This window comes from Protopterus annectens, chromosome 10.part0, assembly GCF_019279795.1.
Source record: "Protopterus annectens isolate FY-2018-M chromosome 10.part0, PAN1.0, whole genome shotgun sequence".
NCBI classification, from domain to species: domain Eukaryota; kingdom Metazoa; phylum Chordata; order Ceratodontiformes; family Protopteridae; genus Protopterus; species Protopterus annectens.
The window spans coordinates 149,877,347-149,899,634 of NC_056744.1; the positions used below are offsets into that span (position 1 = coordinate 149,877,347).

At 35.0% G+C, this 22,288-nt stretch overlaps 1 protein-coding gene across 2 annotated transcripts in view; it reads left to right on the forward strand.

Annotated features, from left to right (window-relative positions):
• Positions 1-22,288, forward strand: part of ARSG (arylsulfatase G) — a 1,771,349-nt gene that overhangs the window by 635,113 nt on the left and 1,113,948 nt on the right. For both annotated transcript variants that reach the window (XM_044085120.1, XM_044085118.1), the window contains exon 7: positions 13,490-13,686. In XM_044085120.1, coding sequence (XP_043941055.1) covers positions 13,490-13,686 — 197 coding nt within the window. The remainder of the gene's footprint in view (positions 1-13,489; positions 13,687-22,288) is intronic.

Genomic DNA, 22,288 nt, shown 5'->3' on the forward strand with positions numbered 1-22,288 from the left:
TTGTGCTAGATGGTGCACATTAATAATAGGTAACAACTCATGGCCTTTTTGGGTCATAGGTAAATACTAGGCTAGCTACCCTTGAGGGCCATGTTAAGCCTAGCCAATTTCCCTTTTTGCACTCAAATTAACTTGTCCCGTTTGGTTAGAGATTGGCCTTACCCATCCTATGATTGATAATTGTATAGTACCTCTAATGAGAATAACTGGAATGATACAATAGATAATTTGAGGGGGCCGATGCTTTGGATAAAGCATTTAGGAGCGTCCTCTGTCCATTAGTGGTACAGGATGTACTTCTGGGGTAAATATTCTGTTTCACAGCCATAGATCCAAGTTGTGCTTGAATATGGACAGGGATAAACTTTGTTTAATATGGTTGGAAAGTCTGTTCCATAGCAGTGGTATCCTCTGTGATATATAGCTGTCTCTCCAAACTGTTTTGTTGATGTTGCAGAAGAGATTTAGATCCACAGACCAATTATTTCTGATGCCATTGGACTTGCTGATGGGCAATAAATACATCAGTACTGGGCCAGAGGATGACTTGCATGCCAGTCACAGGTCTCCTGTTATCTGTAGGATATTGAGTATAGTGACAGGGACTTGAGTCAGCCCTTGTAGGATACGTAGGACATGTTGTTCGGAACTTAAATCCTTTTAGTAAGGTATCTCTTTGGGTATTCTGGTTGATGCATGTGTCTGGACAGATACATGCCAAAAGGGGGCATTATATTCAATGAGTGACCTAATGAGGGCTGAGTAAAAGGGGACAATGGCATCCCTAAATCTAGACACAATCCCTTTGTTTATAAGTTGTGCAATATAGGACTTTCTTATAACAATAGGCATATGTTGGTGAAAACTTAGGTCAATGTCCATATAAGCTCCCAAATCCTAAACAAGTGGGTTAGGTCTTAGGGGTGTATTGTCAATGTGATAATTCCCTAGAGTAGATGACTTCCCAAAGGATACACTAATATACTTTTTGGCATTTAGTTTCAGTCCATGATTTTGGCACCAGTTATTTTTTTGGGACAAACCTTCATACAGGATGGTTAAGTCATCTGTGGATTCAATGACTGCTCTTAGCGTGCAGCCATCTGCAAACCTAGATAGCCACAGCTTTTGGTATTCTCTTTTACTTCAGGATAGTAGATGCCAAACAAGGGGGGTCCCAGCACAGAACCCTGGGGGATTCCACTGGTCCTGGAGAACTTCACTGGTCATGGAATAGACCTTATGAATAGAGAAAGAGAAAGATGGTCCTTTCGTTCCCTCTATTTCCATGTTTGCTGAATTCTACAGAATAACACTACAGACTATCTAGGATTACTTTTCTTCCTTTGTGTTTGCTGCAGCTGTATGTCTTACATGTCGGTCATAATGTTAAATATCATATGCAACTGTTTGCAGTCTTGAAGTTTCTCATCTTTTTTGCAGGTGCCATTTGAGAAGTCAATGAGAGCACCAGTAAGTGGCACTAAAGGCAGAGAAGTTATAATAAAATGGCTTCACAACAACCACATTATCTGTACAGAAAAGTCCCACTATTTGTGGGTTGTGTATAGAATGGATAAAATACAGCATTCACAAAATAACTGTGTATCTGCCTGTCACCTAACCCCCTGTCCTTTCTATAAGCAATTTTGGTTTCTCAATGAAAAATCATTTAATAAAAGTTTTCAGTGATTCAGGATCACATCTATGACTTTTTGAGACATCACATTGTTGTAGAGTCGAAAAACAGATTGCCATTACCTTCATCAACTGCAACCTTGCTTATCACTCTCTTGTCTGTGGATAAATGTATGGTTCTCAATTAGTAAAACTCTGACCACTAAAACTTTATAATAAGCTTCCTGTAATAGATTAACATCATAACCATTCCTGACGAACATGTTGGTAAGATGTTGAATTTCTGAAACAAAATTTTTAATCCAGTCTTTTACTTCTCAGCCTTTCTTCATATGTCAAAGCAGAAATGGCGTGGGGTGGATGGTATCGGTTGGGAGGGTGGCCTAATGGTTAAGGTGTTTGCCTTACGAACACAAGGTACAGGGTTTGAATCTCACAGGGGATAATTGACTAGGCTTAAAATGGCTTGTAAGGGCAGTTAGCCTAGTACTAATCTATAATCTTAACCATTTAAAACATCAAAGGTCCCTGAAGATTCTCATTATATTTTGGAACCAATTGTACTATCTTCAGAAATAAAAAAGAGTCACATCTAAATAACTGAGTGTTGCTTCAGAAACCCCCACACAGATTTAAAGGTATAAGTATTATGATTATTATTATCAAGACTGTCAGTAAAGTCATGAGTATATTCTAAACTACCTTTGTACATAAAAAAACAAACCATCAATATAACAAAAGTATTTCCATATAAAAAACAAAACTAACAGTGTAGGTAAACACCCAGGGATGCTCATCTCCATCCTTATCCACCTAGACTGTTTCATGCCTTCCCTCATCTTCCTGTTATGACAGTGCTCCTACAAAAAGCATCCCTGTGCAAGGCTTCAGTTACTCTCATTACCCAATTTTGAATGGACAAATCTAGTCCCCATGCTGTGCCCTCCACTCAAGAAACAGACTTGACTGCTAGATACCATTCTCGATGTCTTGTGTCATCCATCTTATTTCATAGGTAAGTGCTAGGCTAGTTGCCCTTCTGGGGGCATTCACTTCTCCAATGTCAAGGTTCAATCGGTAGCCATATCTAATTTTCACCACAGATTTTGTGAATGCTGTATTTTATCCAGTCTATACACAACCCACAAATAGTGGGACTTTTCTGTACAGATAATGTGGTTGTTGTGAGGCCATTTCATTATAACGTCTTTGCCTGGGCCAATTTCCCTTAAAAGTGAGAATCAAACTCTGCACCCTATGTCTGTGAGATAAACACCTTATCCATTATGCCAACCCTCACACCAAACTCAATTGTTAGAAGTGGGATATGAACACATGCCTCCAGGGGAGATTGCAACTGTAACACAATGCTTTAGACCGCTCAGCCATCCTGATGACTGCTGTCTGACAAACCTCACCCAGACATTTCCTCACTGAAACTGTCCTCATGATTCTTCAATCCCAGTGATTACCAGTGTTTCTTCCTTTTCCTCCAGTGTCATTCAGAGCCTCTCGGCCTTTTAAAAAGATACCACTAGAATGATCTATAATAGTAATGGGAAACTGTGTTCACTTTAGGCAGTACACAAAGATCAATACCCCCTTCTTGGTGCTTCTTCCTTTGGACCTTCAGTTTCTAACAAACTTATTCGACCCTGGCTCTAGTTTCTCCAATGTCAAGGTTCAATCGGTAGCCATATCTAATTTTCACCACAGATTTAATTCCATATCCTTAGCTTCCCAAAAAGTTTGCAAACTCTTTGGAAAGGGGACCTTTGTCCTAAGACATCCCATTAAAGACCCCTCTCCACCATGACACTTGAATGAGGTTGTAGAGACTCTCAGTTGAGCACTCTTTGTGCCTCCCTTTTCTTGCAGTCCAACATACCTCTCCTGGAAAACCTTGCTCCTGATTGCAATAACTTTAAATAGAATGATTTCATGATTATGTGCTGTGTCCTGAAGCCCCCCCCATATCTGTTTTTATTTTCACAAAGATAGATTTTCTGTCAGATCTGACACCTCCGTTTCCCCCAAGATCACGTCTGAATCAGCCTTGGATAAGAATATCCACCTTCCAGTGCTTCCATTGCTTTTTCCTAACCATTCTAGGAGAGACAGATGTACATAGGAAGCTTCATTATTACTTTCACTGTGCTAAAGACCTCTGCAAGGCAACCAACTCTTTGTCTTATACTCCTTCACCAAGCTGGGTTCCAAGATTTCTAAGAATGCTCTGTCCAGACAGCTTTTAGTTTGCATTATGGATTTTTTTTATCATCAACATCAGAATTCTGTTGTGAAACCCTAAGACCCAATCTCAAAGGTTACTAGCAGCTTCCATCTGTCCACCTACCCACAACCCCTTTTTCCCATTTTTTGTACATGGAGCCAGGGTGTCACTTCAACAGTAACAATCATTCAGAGTCAGGGTTAACATTGGCAGGTGGCTATGCCCTTTAAAAATTCCTGTATTGTTAACATTTGTGATACAGCAATATGGTCACCAATCATACATATTTCAAGCACTAGAAGTTGGATATAATTTCTAGGTCCAAATCTTCCTTTGGTTTCACCATCCACAAAAGTATCCTGCGATGATGCTAGAGTATAAGTAACTGGAGAATCTGTGCCAACACTCAAGACTGGCAGAGGGTGCCATAAGATATAGAAGGTAAGTACTTACCATAATGCTAGATCTTCATTATCCCATAGTCTGCCCACCTTGCCCCCTCCGAGTGGTCATGCCCTGGTTACTGGGCAGACCTGGTAAACATAAGCCTACAACCTATTCTCTAGTCTTTTGCTTGCCTATCCCATCACTAGCATATTATCATTCTGGTGGAAATTTGATCTGAGGATCTGAGAAGGCAATGGTGCAGTATGGGAAAAGGGAGGAAGAAAGTGCCAGTACAGATCCACCATGTGGATGGATTACCATATAGCTGAGATAGATGGGGTGAGATAACAAAGATCCAGTATTATAGTAAGTACATAACTTAGTAACAACATATGAAAACAGTTACAACAGAATTTTATGATGAGGCAACAAAAAAGTTGGACGGCTAGATGTCATTTTCCCTGACTTCATTACATCTTTTAACTCCTGTATAAAACACTCATGGGGATGTTGAAGTATGGGGAGAATTTAGGAAGGTGGATTAGTTAAGTAATAACTGATGATGTGGTGTGGTTTAATCATGCGGGCGAAGCCAGAGTGATTAAATAAACCCAACCATGGGTAAATTTCAGTATACCACAACCACGGAGTCAGTTATTGCTATTATACAATGACATTATTTAAGAAAAAAACAAAAATTACTTTTCTTAAATAATGTCTTTGTATAATGACGTATTACTGTTCTTCCACGGCTGGTGGTATACTGCTTCCTTGTGTTGATGTACTGCGCATGCGTATGGGACTTCACACACATACCCAGTACATCAATGCTTTGAAATGGAAGCAATGGAGAAAAGAAAGTCTCCGTTGCTCCGTTTCTGTTTTGTTTTCTTTTTTTTTTTTTTTTAATTAAAAAAACTTTAGGGCAGTTTAGGGGTAGGAGTGAGACAGCATGGAAGAAATACAAGGGATATCAGTTACATGTGTTTAATTTTAAATAACGCACCTGATTTCCCTAGTATTTTGTCCAAGCTGCCTCTCTGGTATGTCCAGAGGTGGGGCTAAAGATTTTATTTTTATTTTTTAAGAAATAAAAATAAAATTTAAACATTATACCACCCGAAAGAAGTCCGAGTGACTGGACCTTTTTCCGTTGGTATAGTTTGGGATTTACAATGGGCACGCTGGTTGGACTGGCCAATCAGTGTGCAAATTTTTGAATATTAATGGGGAGTCATTGTATAATAATGAGTTTATGTCAGAGTGTAAAGAGAGATAAATGGCATCCCTCAGAGTTATGATTAAGGACTAGTACTTTATTGAGTTTTCTCTGTAAATATGCCTCAGGAATAATGAGTTATATTTACATTCTAACAGATGACAAAACATAGGGTATTTCTGAAGTAAGCAGAGAAAAGAGAGAGAGAGAGAAACTTGTAGCTGTTGTCAAAATGCCAAATGAAATTTAGGATAAAAAAGTGTGCATAATTTATCGTATATATAATAACTCGGGAAATAAGTATTTGCAGGAATTTTGTACTGCTATATCTCCTAAGGAAATTAAATTTGAGTTGTTTTTCTTAGAGTGAACTGCTTTGAGCAATGTAACAGTAAAAATGAGCAAGCCAAGCAACATGTTGCCATGGACAATAAGAGGGAGAGGTTAGAATCCATCATGGAAATCCAAAGGTTTGTTGCAAGTAAACAAATGGTTGGGAGGTCTTATCCACAGTATTGATTAAACCTGCGTGTCTAACCTCATTAGGAATTTGAAGAAGATTTTTTGAAGGGTTCAACGGGATTTTAACTAAAATTATAAAAGTACAAAGTTACAGTTCCATAGACTTTTTCATAGAGTGGGACTTTCTCTTTTGGCTTGCATGAAAGAAAGAATGGGAATATGATATGGCTGCATAAGGTGATGAGAAAGTTAATTTAAGGGATATAGTAGAAATAGAAGAAGAATGAAGACGTTGACCATGATTTGTCAATATAATAGTTAAGTTGTAATATGAGATTTTTTTTTTTTTTTTTTTATGAAGAAGGGGAAGAATATTAGAACAACTGACATATGGCAGAGATAGAGGGACAAAAAATGGCTGCTGTTGAAGTTCTAAATGCAGAACTGATATGTCAGACAGATAAGTGGCCTTCATTTCTCTGAGGATGATTTATTCATTTTATTTTATTTTATTTTATCAGTTTCTTAACAAAATAAGCCCACTGGATAGCCCCTTTTCAAGGCTGTACTGGGAGTACTATCTGGTTACCTTGTAGAGTCACATTTTAGGCAAATGAAGGTGGACGTAAGTAAATCCTTTGCCTCTGACTATAGAAAGTAGCTCATTAACAACTCAGAGCCTTAATCCTCTGTGCTGACTGACAGACATTCATTTGTAACTTGCACATAAAGTAGGGCTATGTGTGTTTCCCAGTATATGACAAAATACTGTAGATCAAAGTATTTTACACAGAAACTGTGTGTCTACATATAAATATGATAATGTTATAGGCTACAGTATGACTTTGTGGTTACATAAACTTGTCTAAAGATTGAACACGAGTATCAGAATTAAACTTCCATTAATCCCAGTCTGGCTCTGGAATACATTTCTGTCATGAAGGTACAAACACCTTGGTTGAGGTCACATCCACTACTGCAACTTACTCCATTGGCAAATATCCCATAAGTATAATGGCACTCAACAGAACATGATGGCAGCAGATATGTGACATGGAAGGAAAACTAGCATTTTTAATTCTGCATCACTATGTTTTCTGGAAATAATGGAGAAAAGAAAAGAGTGGAAGAACAGCCTTTCCTGCATAACACATGCCTTGCAATGGCAACCTTTTAACAATACCATATAACCCAAACAGCCATATGTACAAGGAAACAAAGAATAGCTAAAAGACTGCTGTGACCAGCAGTGGACTTGTCTACCACCTTGTAACTTTACTGTTGGATGCCTGTAAGACTTTAAAGAAGAATTCTAGTTTAAATTTTATGCTCTAGAGAAAAATTACTAATCAATAAAATCAAATAATATGATACTGCATGTAACTATCTATATTCAAATAGTATAGATAAACTGTGGAATCACATCCCAGTACCACTGAAATCCATTCAGAATGCAAACTCAGTTCAAACACAACTAAAACTTCACCTATCAAATCAATGGATCTACTCCTGTACAACTCCAGGATAAAAGCTACTGTTACCTTCAATTTGACATATCATCAAACCATTTCAAAATCCTATGTGCTACAATTTTTTTATTTTGTTATTTTTTCTATTTTCTACCATTCTGCAATCATCTAGCCTGACACCCATGATTGTCTTGTTCAGTTTCCCTCCTGCACCCCTTCCAGGCATTATCTAGGTCATGCTGGTGCTCTAAGGTGGATGCATATGAAATGCATCTGTTAAATTAACTAGGATTCAAACAACAGTGTCATTATATGTACTGATCAACACTGCATTTATTTTCTTCTTTTCTGTGCCACCTAATCTATAAAAAAGTGAAGACTTTTGCTGCTTTTCCAGAAGCTGCTATGAACACTGTGTCTGAAGAATCAGTGGTTTGAGATAAGGTCCTGTATTTTTGGATAATTTATGGATGTGGATATTAGCCTTTGGAGTTTTTTCTTCTAAATATTAATTGTTTTATTTAATTGGATGAATGATCAGTGAAGAACATCCTTCATTAAATGTACAGTAGTACGTTTACTGTTGAGAATAAATCTGTGGCTGATGTAGGCAAATTATGTACAATACGCAACTCTGTCAGATTTAATGCAGGTAAAGTGCTACTTGCATGATAATTTGCTATAATTATCCTATGTTACTGGAGATGGTTGAAGAGCAATTGTTGAAGCACTATTTGCGTGAGAGGGGTTACGAGAATATCTCCAAAAAAGTATTTTATGGTAACAACACAACAGAGGATATTTGTGTGTGTGTTAAACACGTGTTCCGTGGTAAGAGTACTGCAAGAAAAAAATGTATATTATTGGTAAACATGCCCCACATTAAGGGCAAGAAACATATTAAAACAGAATTCAGAAGTGCATCAGTCACCATAGATCACATGACCAAGAACATACAAATTGTTACCTAAGCTCTATGACAGGAAGATCCGTGTAGTACATGGAACACTGTGATGACTCCAAATTCAGGGAAAAGGTAACTTTACGCATTTCTCTGACATAAGAAAGTTCAGCACCTGTCAGTGCTGTTAAGTTCCAGCTTCATGCCAGAGCATAACAGGGTCTGCCAGTGGCTATCAGAGAACAATAATGAAAAGATAAACAGCTTTAAAAACTGTTAAGGCATGTCTTCGTCTCACACACACACATTCACACAAAAGCAAAAGTGTGGCAGAGTGAACTGTCTAATGAGTTTTAAAGTCGTTCATTCCTCAGAAAGACTCTTCACTTACGCCCACTATCTGTGTGATGCACTAAGTGTTTCATGGATTTCAAAGCTGTAAAAAGATTTTTGTTCCTACTGTACTTTTTCTGTAAGTGGTAGTAGACTGAGCATGTGAAACTCCTTCCAATGCAAAGAATTGTGATCAGCTCTGTCTCTGACTGTAACTTTTACTTTTCTCATCATGGATGTCAAGATTAATTTCAGACTTCCTTGACATCAATTTCTTCTTCTTCTTTGTCTTTCGGCTTTTCCTGGTTAGGGGTCGCCACAGCGGAACTCCGGTCCACTAATGATTGGCAGTGGATTTTTACGGTGCCGAATTGCCAGCCTGACGCCCAACCATCAGAGAAGGCACACCCATTCACACATGTACCTATCTGCATGTCTTTAATGTCACTTGACTGCAGGGAGAACATGCAGACTCCACACAGAAGGCGCTCCAGCCAAGAATCGAACGGGAGAACCTCTTGCTCAAACCCATAATGTGTTGGCTATAATGGGAGACCCTTAATAATCTGTATTATGAAGCATTGCTATGTTTTCTTTGAAATTACAATCACAATAGTTCTAAATAAATTACATTACAAACTTTCATATACAAAAAAAAAAAAAAAAAAATCAGACAGGCCAAAGCAACTCACTGTTGGGTTTATTATCACTGAATTAGTGAGTTTGGTGAGGAAAAGAGCAGAGGAGAGACAGGTGTTATACATGGAACAAGTAGAATGAGTCTTTGACTTCTGTTTTAATGCAATGCTTTAAACTGATTTTATGTGTTTACTCTTTTTTCTAAAATATCCAAACATTTTCTAACTACTTGATCGTACCAGTTTTTTGTATAAATATGTATTCTTTATGCTTTATTTTATGTCTTGTTATAAAACCATTTATCAATGTGCAAGTGAAATGTATTTTTAAGACAAAACCCTACAAGTAGCACAGTCATTTCTGAAATGCATTATACTGAGGTACTTCCTACTGTTTAATATTGAAGACAAATCGTGGAGAAATGTGCTTCATACCGTACACTGCATGGATGGTTTGTTCCTACCTTGTTTTTTTTTCATATTTGCTGTATAACCATGTGCCATGTAAAATATCTATAGTGTGTTTATTGTTACAAATTGCAAGTTGGTGCAAAGTTACAGGAGTGAGGTGCCTATTTAAGAATGAATGGTTCTGGTGTTTATTACTGATGTATATGACACAAGCAATGATTTACTTAAGGCAAACACAAAAATAATGTAAAACAGAAGCTTTTTCATATAATATTTTTAATACTTCAGTCCTGGCATTGCCAGTAATTTAAAACATCCTGCTTTGTCTTTGAGTGAATATGTCATTTGTGGAAGAAATCTATGCCACAGGGGACAGAAGCTCACTATTTATCTGCTAAAAAGGAACAGTGTGGCTTTCTTTAGGTCCATACTGAATTATTTCAGATTTGCCTAGTACTGATTTGGCATGTGATTATGTTTGGTCTTCAGCAGAATGATTTTAAAAACAAGAATGCTCTTAAGTCATGAATATTATTATTGTTAACCTTAAGATAAAACCAACTAGGCACTTGCAGCATCAGTATTTTATGAATTTGTTGCTTGTCCTTCACTATTACCCCATTTTTCAGTGCCAAGTAATCATCAGCTGCTTTTTCATACCTACTAGTGTAGCACTATCTAAAATTATTTCAGCCTGTAATAACTGTGGTCAGACGTCACCTGAACATTAAAACCATGAGACAGACCTGCCATGCCAATAAATACTACTGGAATTTAGCTTTGCCAAGAATCTGCTGTGTTCAACATGAGAAGGCAGGGAAAATGAGATGAAAAGCTACATATGTTAAAAAGTAAAGGAAATGCTGTAGGGCATAATACAAATTGGTCATGGAACTGCCATGGATAAGCTCTACATGTTTCAAAGTAAATAACAGGTACTGTAGGACATAATATAAATAGGCCAAACAACTGCCATTCAGGTGGCAAGCTGTGCAGACCTGGTACAGAGCAAAATGTTAGACAATTTGTTGCTATAAATTACCAATGAAACAACAGCACAGGAATATTTTTGGTATTTTTTACAGTTTATTATATACATAGAAGCTTTAATGCATTCCATCAAAATGCACAAACTATAAACACAGTAGGATCACAGGTTCATAGGTATAAACCAGGCTAATGACCACAAGAATTTTTATAAGCCTAGCTGTACAACTCAATCCAATTGTGTCTCTATGTATCGTAAGCATTTATTAGGAGAGGGGGTTGTTAATTAGGAAGTTTCTAAAGATTATGTTGGGGGGGTGTCATTTTAGTTTGGGCACAGTTACTGTCTGCCTTTGACTATCAGAGACATGGGGGCCAGACCCAGGGTGAATTTCCAATTTCCCATCCATTGGTCAAGATTATGCTTAAATAGGATTAGAGACAGACACTGCTTCACATGGATAGGGAGCCTGTTCTAGTACATGGAGATCCTCTGAGACACATATCTGTCTCACTAACATGTCCAATTTATGTGTCAGGCAAAATTTAAGTTCTTGGATCTAGTGGTTCTGATGCTGTTTGTTTTGCAGATGTGAAAAAGGTCCATCAGCATTGGATCTAAGGATGCCTTGTATGCCAGGCATAGATCACCTCTTGGTAACCTGTAGGAAACCAAATGTAGAGATAGGGCTTTAAGGTGATCCATATAATACAATGTGCTTATACCCTGGATTCTCCTGGTAAGGAACCTTTGTGGGCATTCCAACTATTGCATATGTCTGGTCAGGTATGTGCCAAAAGAGCAAGGGCAAAGGGGGCTGATAAAGGCTGAATAAAGTGGCACTATGACTTCCATGGAATTGGATGCCATGCCCTTAGTTATAAGTTAGGTGACATAGAATGATCTTCACTACAGTGGCCACTTGATAGTCAAAGGCCAGATTACTGTCTACATACGTTCCGATATCTCTGACTACCAGGACAACTCTTAGTGGTGTCTTATTGATGGAGTAATTAGCCTGGGTAGCCATTTTCCCAAAAGGCACTATGATGCATTTCTTGGCATTGAGTTTTAATCTGTGACTTTGGCACCAGTCATTTGTCTGTGTTAGACCCTCTTGTAGGATGTTTGTGTCATGCAGGATTTCTATGATGGCTCCCAGTTTGCAGTCATCTGTGAATTTGATCAGCCAAAGGCCATTGACATTAACCTTGACCTCCCAGAAGCAGATGCCAAATAGAAGCAGTCACAGCATGGTGACCTGAGGTACCCTACTGGTGACCAGTCTCTTAGTAGAGGTGGTATCACCAATCATGACTTCCTGGGTTCTGTCTGTGAGCCAGCTGTCAATCAAGTGAGTTTTGTATGGGTTTATGCTCAGTTCATAGAGTTTGTTGACTATACCTCATTGGCATATTATATTGAATAAAAAACAAGGAATGAAACAAACTACTCGAAAACCTAAAAGAAATCTGGAGGCACCAGAATGAGAACTGACGCAATTTAATTAAGCACTTTTCATTTGAAACAGAGTACAAACTTCATCAAATGTGGCTACCCCTAACCGGGAAAAGCTGAAAGACAACAACAACTGAAAATTATGCACATTTCATCCATTTGTTTCTGTCAACCAAATGGTGTCAACCAAACAGAAGTCAACACAGTGCCCATTCGATGAAATATTATTTACCTCTCTCTCTCTCTCTATATGTATATATATATATATAGAGAGAGAGAGAGATAGAGATAGATTTGATATATATATATATATATATATATATATATATATATATATATATATATATATATATATACACACACACACACACACACACACACACACACACACACACACACACACACTCTAGTATAGATGCAATCACAAACATATGTGACAGCTTTCAAAGAAGGACACTTTCAGTGGTCTTAGTGATGTAGTCACCCTTTTACTATTGAGTTAAGACTGTTTCCAAGATATTGTTTTCCTGAAATTGTCTCCAGTCCCCCAATACAGGTGCAGCAAAGTAATTGCAGATGAGCAGCAACTGTGTATTTAAGTGCTTATATGTAAGCAGTGTGTTTAGTTACATCAACATCTATTAGCAGTAGTGCATGTGATAATAATAAGTGTCCATCCATTTCCAGTACTCAGTTTATGCTGTTCAAATTACTGGGGAGTCAAAGCATGTTCTAGCACACGCCTGCTCCTTGACAATTGTCTGGGCCTCCCGATATAGCAGTAAGGTAAGGTGTGTTCTATACCTCTAATTTCTTCATTTGTATTCTAGCATCCACAATTTTCTTCAACTAATTTTTATGACTGAGTTTGATGGTGTGTTTAGAGTTTAGGTATGAAAATAGCAATCATTATTAACCAATTATATTCCTGATACTGATTCATGTATCTTGTGTTGTTATAGATGTGACCTATTGGCAGTAAGTTCACAACCCACCAGGTTGTTGTGACCCATCAATTTGGGAAACAAGGCTTTATGTAATAGAACCAGCAGAGGTGAAGATTTATACAGTTAATCGTTACTGCTTTGTGACTCTGTAAATATCTGCGCTGGAAAGGTATAAAATTGCCTAGTATTCCTTGCAGGTATTAATCTGTTTAGCTCTTTGATTTGCCAAATGACAGGGATAACTATACCTTAGTGTGGTAGTCTGTACTTTCACTATTAGACTTATTCTACTGATGACAGGAGCATTTCACTTAGCTCTACAGATTGTCAAAGTGTAGAAGATGAACCTATTTGTGTATAATTTCATGCATATCAGTTTTATCTCTCTCTGTCTCTCTCTTTTAGTGAAAGTGGCAAGCCTTTTTTCCTCTACATGGCATTGGCACACATGCATGTCCCACTGCCAAAAAACCTGCACTTTGCAAATATGTCAGTGAGGGGTCCTTATGGAGATAACCTGAGGGAAATGGACAGCGTTATTGGAAAGATAAAGGACAAAGTTGATTCCACTGCCAAACATAACACACTCATTTGGTTTAGTAGTAAGTCTTTCCACTTAGTAGCATACAATACAAGGTAATAAAATAAGTTGCAAGAGATTGATTTTAATTTCCAGCATATGCAAAACAATGCTTTTTATGTAAAAAAAAAATCAACGTAAGTTATAACTTCAGCAGAAGAAAATGAATTAAGCCGGGCAAGGATTACAATATGATGCCATACTTAAATATATGTATGGTATATATTTATATTTTATCTTGATTGTTTTTAATGACTGTCCCATAAACATCTTTAACAGTAATTTTGCTCAACGATCTTTGTAAAACATTGATAATTTAGTTCATAATCTGACATAATTTTATTCCCACAAATAATTGCTGTTTCTGTGCTACACCTTTGTATGGATCCATTCTGTCATGTTCCTGTTTCTTTTTTATATCATCTTTATACTCAGACATTTGAAATAATACAAAGAATGCATTTTTGGGTTGACTGCTGCTGACTGGAATAGTTCCTGGAGGAAGCTCTAACCAAATTCATCAGACTTTGATGTATACCTAGCAAACTGTAGCAGTTTGAATGTTGTAACATATGAGTTTGATCATGGATTATTTGTTTGAATGACAATGCCAAAATTAAAGATTACCTTAATTTTAAAAGGGAGAAAGTTCTGAACTTCTGCTCAAGGCTGACTGTGGTGGAGCTGAAAAATCTCTATGCTCTCCCACCTATGGATATGTTATTATTGTCTAATTGGAAAGATAACTTTACAAATCTAAACATCTTCTGAACAATCCTAGTTCATTCAGACATGCAAGGGTTGCAGGTATCATGAATAAAAAGCAAAATTTGTCTGAGTAAAATTGAAGAGACACTGGCACTATAGAGCTACATGTTGAATCTTGGCCCGGCACTGATATTGAACCCAGTATGTCATTGACTAGCAAGGATATCTAGGCAGGAGTATTTTGAATCAATTAATAATTGCAAATGATTCTGATTGAACTTTAAAAATGAAAAACAAAAGTAGCTGATTAAATGGAAAAAAACTATCAGGGAAAATTAATGATATTGAGCAAATCACTTACAGTCCACTTGGATGAGCTCGTGGAGCCATATTCTTACTTTGGCAGATGTTGCCCTGTAGCTGGCTGCTGCAAAATTCAGGATAGACATAATGGAGGCATGTCATGTTGATGCTCAGGACAGAAGCCGAAGGAAATCTTTGTTTCCTTCATATCCCTGGGAGTATAGATGGAACAGACAGTCAAAGCTTTTCTGCATGCAAGATTATGGATGGAGTGATGTCCGAGAGGAAGATATAAAAACAGAGCATACACATCACTTATTTATGTTCCAGTCTTTAAAAACTAAGTTCCTTTGGCCTGTGTTGGTCAATTTGTAACCTATACTATTAAAGAAACGGTGTTGTCTTCTGCATGATACCTGAGAAAAGTAATAAAATCAGATAATTAATGGTGCTTTTGTGACCAAGATCTGTCGGCTGAAACATGCAAAAAGAGTTTGCCATTCTACCTTTGCATGAGAATACCTAGGTAGCATAACTGGAAAACATCCTATTGATAAATAGCACATTTAAAGGTATTTTTAACTTTCAGGCTGAGTTACTTTCTCTTGTCTTCCCTTCTCTGGAAGATGTAGAAGTTAAAATTAAACAAGATCTTCCTGCTGCAAACATATCATTGTCTGGACAGGCTATCCCTAGTTTGTCTGAGGAGGCTGTTTCTTCAAAGGAAGTTAGCAGGTGTGAGTGGTTATCTGAGCCCTATCATGTCTTCCATAAATGGTCTGTAGGCATATGGGTGGCGCAACCCAACAACTGAATTGCCTTGGTCAAATTTTGACAAATGCCCTGCTTTCTCAGATAATGTTATGTATAACTCCAAGAGAGTTTCAGTTGGTTGTATATTCATTGTTGATCATGTGTAGCATGGAAAGTAGTGACATTTTGTAAATTACACTTAAGTTAACACAGACTTCTAACAAATATTTAGTTTGTTTTATCTTTAGAACAGCGTTGAACTAAGAGTTTATATTACATGGCGGGGGGGGGGGGTTCAAGAGAGTTAAATTAACAAGCAGATCACACTCCCCAACTGTCTAATACAAAAATGTTTTTACTTAATTATCACTTTAGAATTGAGAGGCAAATGAAATGCTTATTAAGGAACATGTCAATATGTATTTTGTGATGTCTCCCAAATGGTGACTTGTACTTACTACTAACAAATCAATACATACTTCAGTTACCCCACTCCCTTTTAGTTCCTCTCTTTTTTAGCCCATGGATACAGGATTTTATGTATAGACTAATGGTTGAAGACATAAAGCAGGTGGCAGTGGAAGGGGAGAGGGAATATAATCAAGAGTGTATCTCCATCTGAAGTGAGAGAACTGGGAGGTATGTTTTCTCCCTATTTTATCCTCCTTGATGAAGTGATATTGATTTTATATATACTTATTCCTGGTTTTAAAGTGTTTAAATGTTTATTTGTTTGTTTCTGCTGCTCAACTAGAAGCTAACAGGTATTTCCAGAAAAAATGCTGTTAGTTGTTTATTAGATTGCAAGTAAGGAAACAATAATGGTTATGAATGAGGGATAAAGTGGGTCTTAAAAAACTGGAATTTGTTTGTACTTGTATGGAGACTATATAAACTGGGTTTTGTCATTTTGTGTAAAAATACTGACATGGAGTTTACATGGGATGGAATGCTTTGTCAAATGTAAGAGAGTCTTTGTATACTTGCACAATTGCAAGTAGATTCTGTCATGCTGCACGAAATGCTTTTAAATGGCTTAAAGCATTTCTCCATAGCTTAGCTGGGGTTTAGATTATTATTTTTTCTTCATGTTCAAACCAAAGAGTAAAAAATACACACAGACAAACCAATCAATAAAAATTATATCTAGACAGGGATAATGACCTACTTGACATAATCTGTAGTATCATCTATTCCACAGGTTAGGCTTTTCTTTTTTTTTTTTAAACAATTTTAGTGATTTTATATATACAAACAAACATTCTCAGAAAAAAATCTTTTTAACAGTATATATTAATAAAACCAAGTAATATTAACAAACAATAACTAAAGTATTTACAAAGACATCCATACTGTAAACATTTCTTAAATTTGATACATTGTAACTTTTCATGATGCAATTTATTCCTTTTTTAACAAATTCAGTGCCTTTACCCACATATTGAAAGGATGTGTATTCCTAGATAATTGAGATTTTTTGGTCAAAATCTCTGATTTACATAAGTCAGTTAAAGTATTTTTGAATTCTATAAAAGTTGGAGAATAGTCTGAAATCAAATCCCTTGTAATGATTTTTCTGGCCACAGCATGTATTGACCAAATTAAAGGAAGTTTAATTTTTAATACAGTTAGGTATGGGTGTGTTAAAAAGAACCAGAGATATGTTTAAAGTGAAATTATCTGTAAACAGAGCTTGAAGAAAGTAATTAATTTGTTCCCAATGCACCTTCAGTTCAGAACAGTCATAGAACATATGAGCCCACTCTATGTTTGCTCCAGACTTACATTTATTGCATATGTTTTCTTTTTTATTAATTTTATTCATAATGTGTGGTGTATAGAATGATCTATACAAAAACCTCCAAGTGTATAACTTCCATTCAAGAGAATAAGTAGTTTTGCCCACTGACTGCAGTATAATTATTTTATCAGGCTTACTTGAAGGTTCTCTGTTGATTTGTTTGATAATAATTCCAGTAACCTTCAGAGCAGTTATATACCTCATCTCTTATATTTCTATATATATATATGTAAGAAAGTTTACCTTTATAGGAGAATTTATGTAGTAAAGTTAATTCCAGATAGTTTAACAAAATAGGAGAATCCTGTCTAACTGCCAGTGGTACGAGATCAAGTTTGTTTATTAGATACTGTCTGAGGGTTTGTATATCCAGCCATAAAGATTTATCCATTTCAAATTATTGTATAATTAAATCCATATTTTTATCTTTTCCATCAGAAATCATTTGAAACCAAAATTTTAATTGTTTCTGTTTGAACAGATTTTTTTTATTTGTGTCAGATGATAACAAAACTTCTTGTGTATATGCAATAGGAAAAATAAAAAAAACATTCTTTGTAAATGGGATGCTTATATATAAAATTTCTAAAGGTTATTAAAATGTTAAGGATATAGTTTGTTTGAAATTTTGGAGTAACATAAGAGGAGAAGTAATCTTTTAAATTCCATAACATGGGGTTATTCAATAGTTCCATTTTGTATTGCTGAGGTTTTGTAATTAAATCAGTACCTATTAATTCCCAATAGTTTTTCCATTTGGCTGAGTAAGAAGTATCTATTAATTGAAATAGAGTTTTGATTACAGAGGAAATTAAATACATATTTAAATCTGGAAAAGCAATACCTCCTTTATTCCAGCTACAAAATGATATTTGTAGGGTATTCTTGTTTTTTTTTTGGGGAGTCCAGAAGAATTTTAACAACACTGTATTTATTTTTTTATTAAGGATTTTTTGGGTAGTAATAAAATATATTGAATAACATACAGAATTTTGGGAAGAATTATCATTTTAATTATAGTTAGTCTTTCTTCTGTTGCAAAGATAATCATGCTCCATCTTGATATGAGCGCTTGGATATTCTCAAAACATTTATTATAATTCAGCTGAATTATGGACTTAATATCTTTAGCTAATATAATACCTAAATAAGTGATTTGTTCGCAGTTAGATTCATATTTCTGATTATTGCCCTTTTTTATTTGAATAGATGGGTAGAATTTTTGTTTTATCCTCTTTAAAATTTAGACCAGACATTTTTTGAAAGTTATCTATGGAGTTATATAGAGATGTTATAGAGGCATAATTTCCTTTTAAGGTAATAAGAACATTATCAGCAAAAAGCTGTATTTTGGAAGATGTTTCAGTGTTAAAATCCAAACACTCTGTCCAAGGTTCCATTATCAAAGTACATAGCAAAGGTGAAAGTGGACATCCTTGCTTAGTTCCTTTTACAATGTACCAATTTTGATATATGCAAGTGCTCCTGAATATAAGCATTCTAACAAATGTATAAAGTTTTTTTTGAGAAATTTAAGCATTCTAGTAGAGTAAATAAATAATATCAATTTACAGAATCAAAAGCTGAGCTTATATCCAAACTTATTAACGTTAGATCTTTTTTTCTTTCTTTGACAGTAATCTATTAATGCTAGGGTTCTCTTAATATTATCAAATGTATTCCAATTAACTATGAAACCTGTTTGGGCCTCATCTATTAGGTGTGGTAAGAAATTTCTTAGTCTTTCTGTGTATATATTCATAAACATTTTATAATCCACATTCAATAATGAGATGGGTCTATAGGAATTACAATATTTTGGATCTTTATTGGGTTTCAAAATAGGAATAAGGGGAATTATTGATCCAAAGTGGCCTTTTGTATATACATTGTGAAGTAGAGTAATAGCACTTTTAGGCATAATTTTATATAATTCTGGTATGATACCATCACTGCCCCGAGCTTTATTTTATTAAGTTTACTAATCTGAGATTGAATTTTTGAATAAGTTATTTGTTTATCTATAATTTGTATTTGTTGTTTATTAAGTTTAAAATTAATATTTTTATTAATATATTATTTTATCTTTAGGTTCAATTTCAACTATGTTCTGATTAATTTTACAAAAGTGATCTTTAAATTTGTCTATTATATCATGTTAATTAAATACTTTCTTTTTCTTCTTATCAAAATATAACTCTTTGATATGATTATGTTTATTCAATCTTTTTGTCTTGTTTTTAAGATGACTTAGATATTTAGGTTTCAATGAGTAGGCCAGGAATTTGTATCTCTCTAAGCTTATCTTTGTTTTGTGATGTAAAGTTTTACTATATTCATTATTTAGCTTGTTTATTTCATCCCTAATACGTTTTTGCTAAGGGTATCTTTATTATTAATCTGTAATTGGTCTGATTTAGCTTGCATTTTCTTTAACCCATGTTTTCCTTTTATTTAAATACCACCCATTAATTTGCCCATATAGATATGCTTTTAGAGCATCTCATATATATATATCTAGAATATTAGAAGAAGTATTTGTGGTAATAAAGTTTTGTATTTCTTGGTTTAGACATTCTTTAAAATCTTTTAATTGTGTTATGTAGGCTGGGATTCTTCTAATATGGACATTAAAAGTTGTTTTAATAGAAAATTCAAAGACAATTGAGTTATGGTCAAATAAGGGGCATGATATAATCTTAGAATTTATTAAGTCATTAATTGTTTGGTTAGAAAACAATATTCTATCTATCCTGGAATGAAAATTGTGTCTATTGGAAAAAATGTATATTGTAAAGATTGAGGGTCTGCATGTTCATGAATGTCTTTTAAATTATATGGATCCATAAAACTGATTAAAAGTTTGGCCTGAGAAGTTATTTTCCTTTTCCCTAGGGTGTTCTATTCATTTTTCATTAAAATACAATTAAAATCCCCTGCAATAACAGTATTTCCCTTTGACTGAATAACTAACTGATTTAAATGTTGCTTATTCACATTAGTAGCTATACCAGGTATCTAATATATATTAATGAATGTGAAACGTTTTTGTTTATTTCAACAACTACCAGACAAAGCATCCCCTTGTCATCTTGATATGTCTTTATTATTCTAGGTAAAGGTGCAGATTTATTCCAAAGAATTGCTACTCCTCTTTTTTTTCTTGAATGCTCTGAACTAAGACTGTAAACATATTATTGTTTAATGAGCTTATGTTTTCCTTCAATAAGTGAGTTTCTTGAAAAAGTATCCAGTTAGATTGATGCAAAGTTAAATATCTGAATAAACTTCCTCTCTTATTGGGGTTATTTAAGCCATTAATATTAATTGAGATACCTTTCAATGTAACCATTATAAAATCCTAGGAGTTTAAATTATATATGCATCTTGTCAGTTCCATATGCATTATTAAGTTACTCCTCCTTGTGTATGATATATTGAGTTTATATTCCATGACCAATAGATTATTGTGGGTATAGTATTTACTAAAGTTTTTATAAATTGAAACCTTGTATGTTTTGAATACAATGGATGTCAACGATGAATGTTCCGTGAAATTATAAACACAAAACCTATTTTTAACACTTAAAGCTATATCCAGCCTGGAGTTGCAAACTCACAACCTAAGTAGCATCTTCTACCTAGATTTGCCCCCTGACTGTAACAACAGAAATCAGCAACCACTAAAAGAATATTGAAAGTACTTAAATTTAAACTAATAATATACAATATTTTTTGAGAGAGATATCTATATGCAATATACCTCATATATTATGTTCCCTAAAAAACACTAGAAGAAGTCTGTTGGAAAGTCTTAATATATTATGAAAAAACACCTTTTATAAATATCAAAGTGCCATTATACTAAGTATAGAAGTCATGTAATAGAAACATGTTCACTTTTAAGTAAAGTGTGATGTGATGGTTACTGTATATTTACAATATGTGTCAAACTAAACTTTTAGAAAATACAAAATCACCTTTGTGATATTGTTAGAGATATTACTTATGAGGAAATGCATTAATTTATGTTCAAACACTATTAATATAACATAAAATGTTTTTAAATTAGTAATAGGGTGAGAGAAATGAGGGAGAAAGTGACAAAATTAGAAAGAACATTTAAGCTTTGAATAACTATATAGAATAAATAATAAAATAAAATAAATAGAAATAAAAATAAATAATATATATTCAACATTCACAAAATATTGGTTATTTAAGAATCAGTTAAAGAAGTTTCTGTGTAATTAATAAGTTATAAGATTCAAATAATAAATGTAAACTTCCCCACCATTGCCTTCCCACTTCCCCCCACCCTCCTCTCCTTCATGCGCAAGCATCAATATGTAAAACATTTTCCATAAAAGGTTCAAACAAAAACATTATTTGAATAGCATCTATTTGTAATGTGGGATCCACTTAATATGTATTATAATATACATAGTAAATGTGTGCTGCTTCTGACTGTGTAAATAGGGACTGATCAATATACAACTTATGTACTGCACAAATTTAACTTATGGTTGTTTAAAATACACTTGTCATACAGCTTTAAATCCATAAAGATATTCTCTAACAATATCAGGATTGAAGGGAAGTGTTGGCATACAAATAAAAAAAAAAAAAAAAACGGAAATGATCCGTTTCCATTTCGGATGTAATGCGAGCTTAAAAACGGTGTGATTACTATTTTCCTTGTATAACATCGCAAGCCTTGAAAATGGTTTGAAACAGGTAAACAAAAACTTCCCAAACACTGTCTTCCAACACCACGTGAAAAATCCACTACGAAACCTGCGTTTGAAATATTTATTTAAGCTTATGTTTAAAGAGAAGCTTAAATAAATATTTCAAATGCAGGCTCAGAGTGATTTTCACGTGGAAGACAGTGTTTGGGAAGTTTTTGTTTACTTGTATAACATCGCACAGAGGCAATGTTTGAGTTCAAATGTCTTTTATCAACTGCTGCTTGATTCCCATGCTGTACAGAGAGGATGCGGTGAATGGGGTAGCTCGCGAATGGTCACCGCGAGCATTTGGATACACAAAAGCTTCA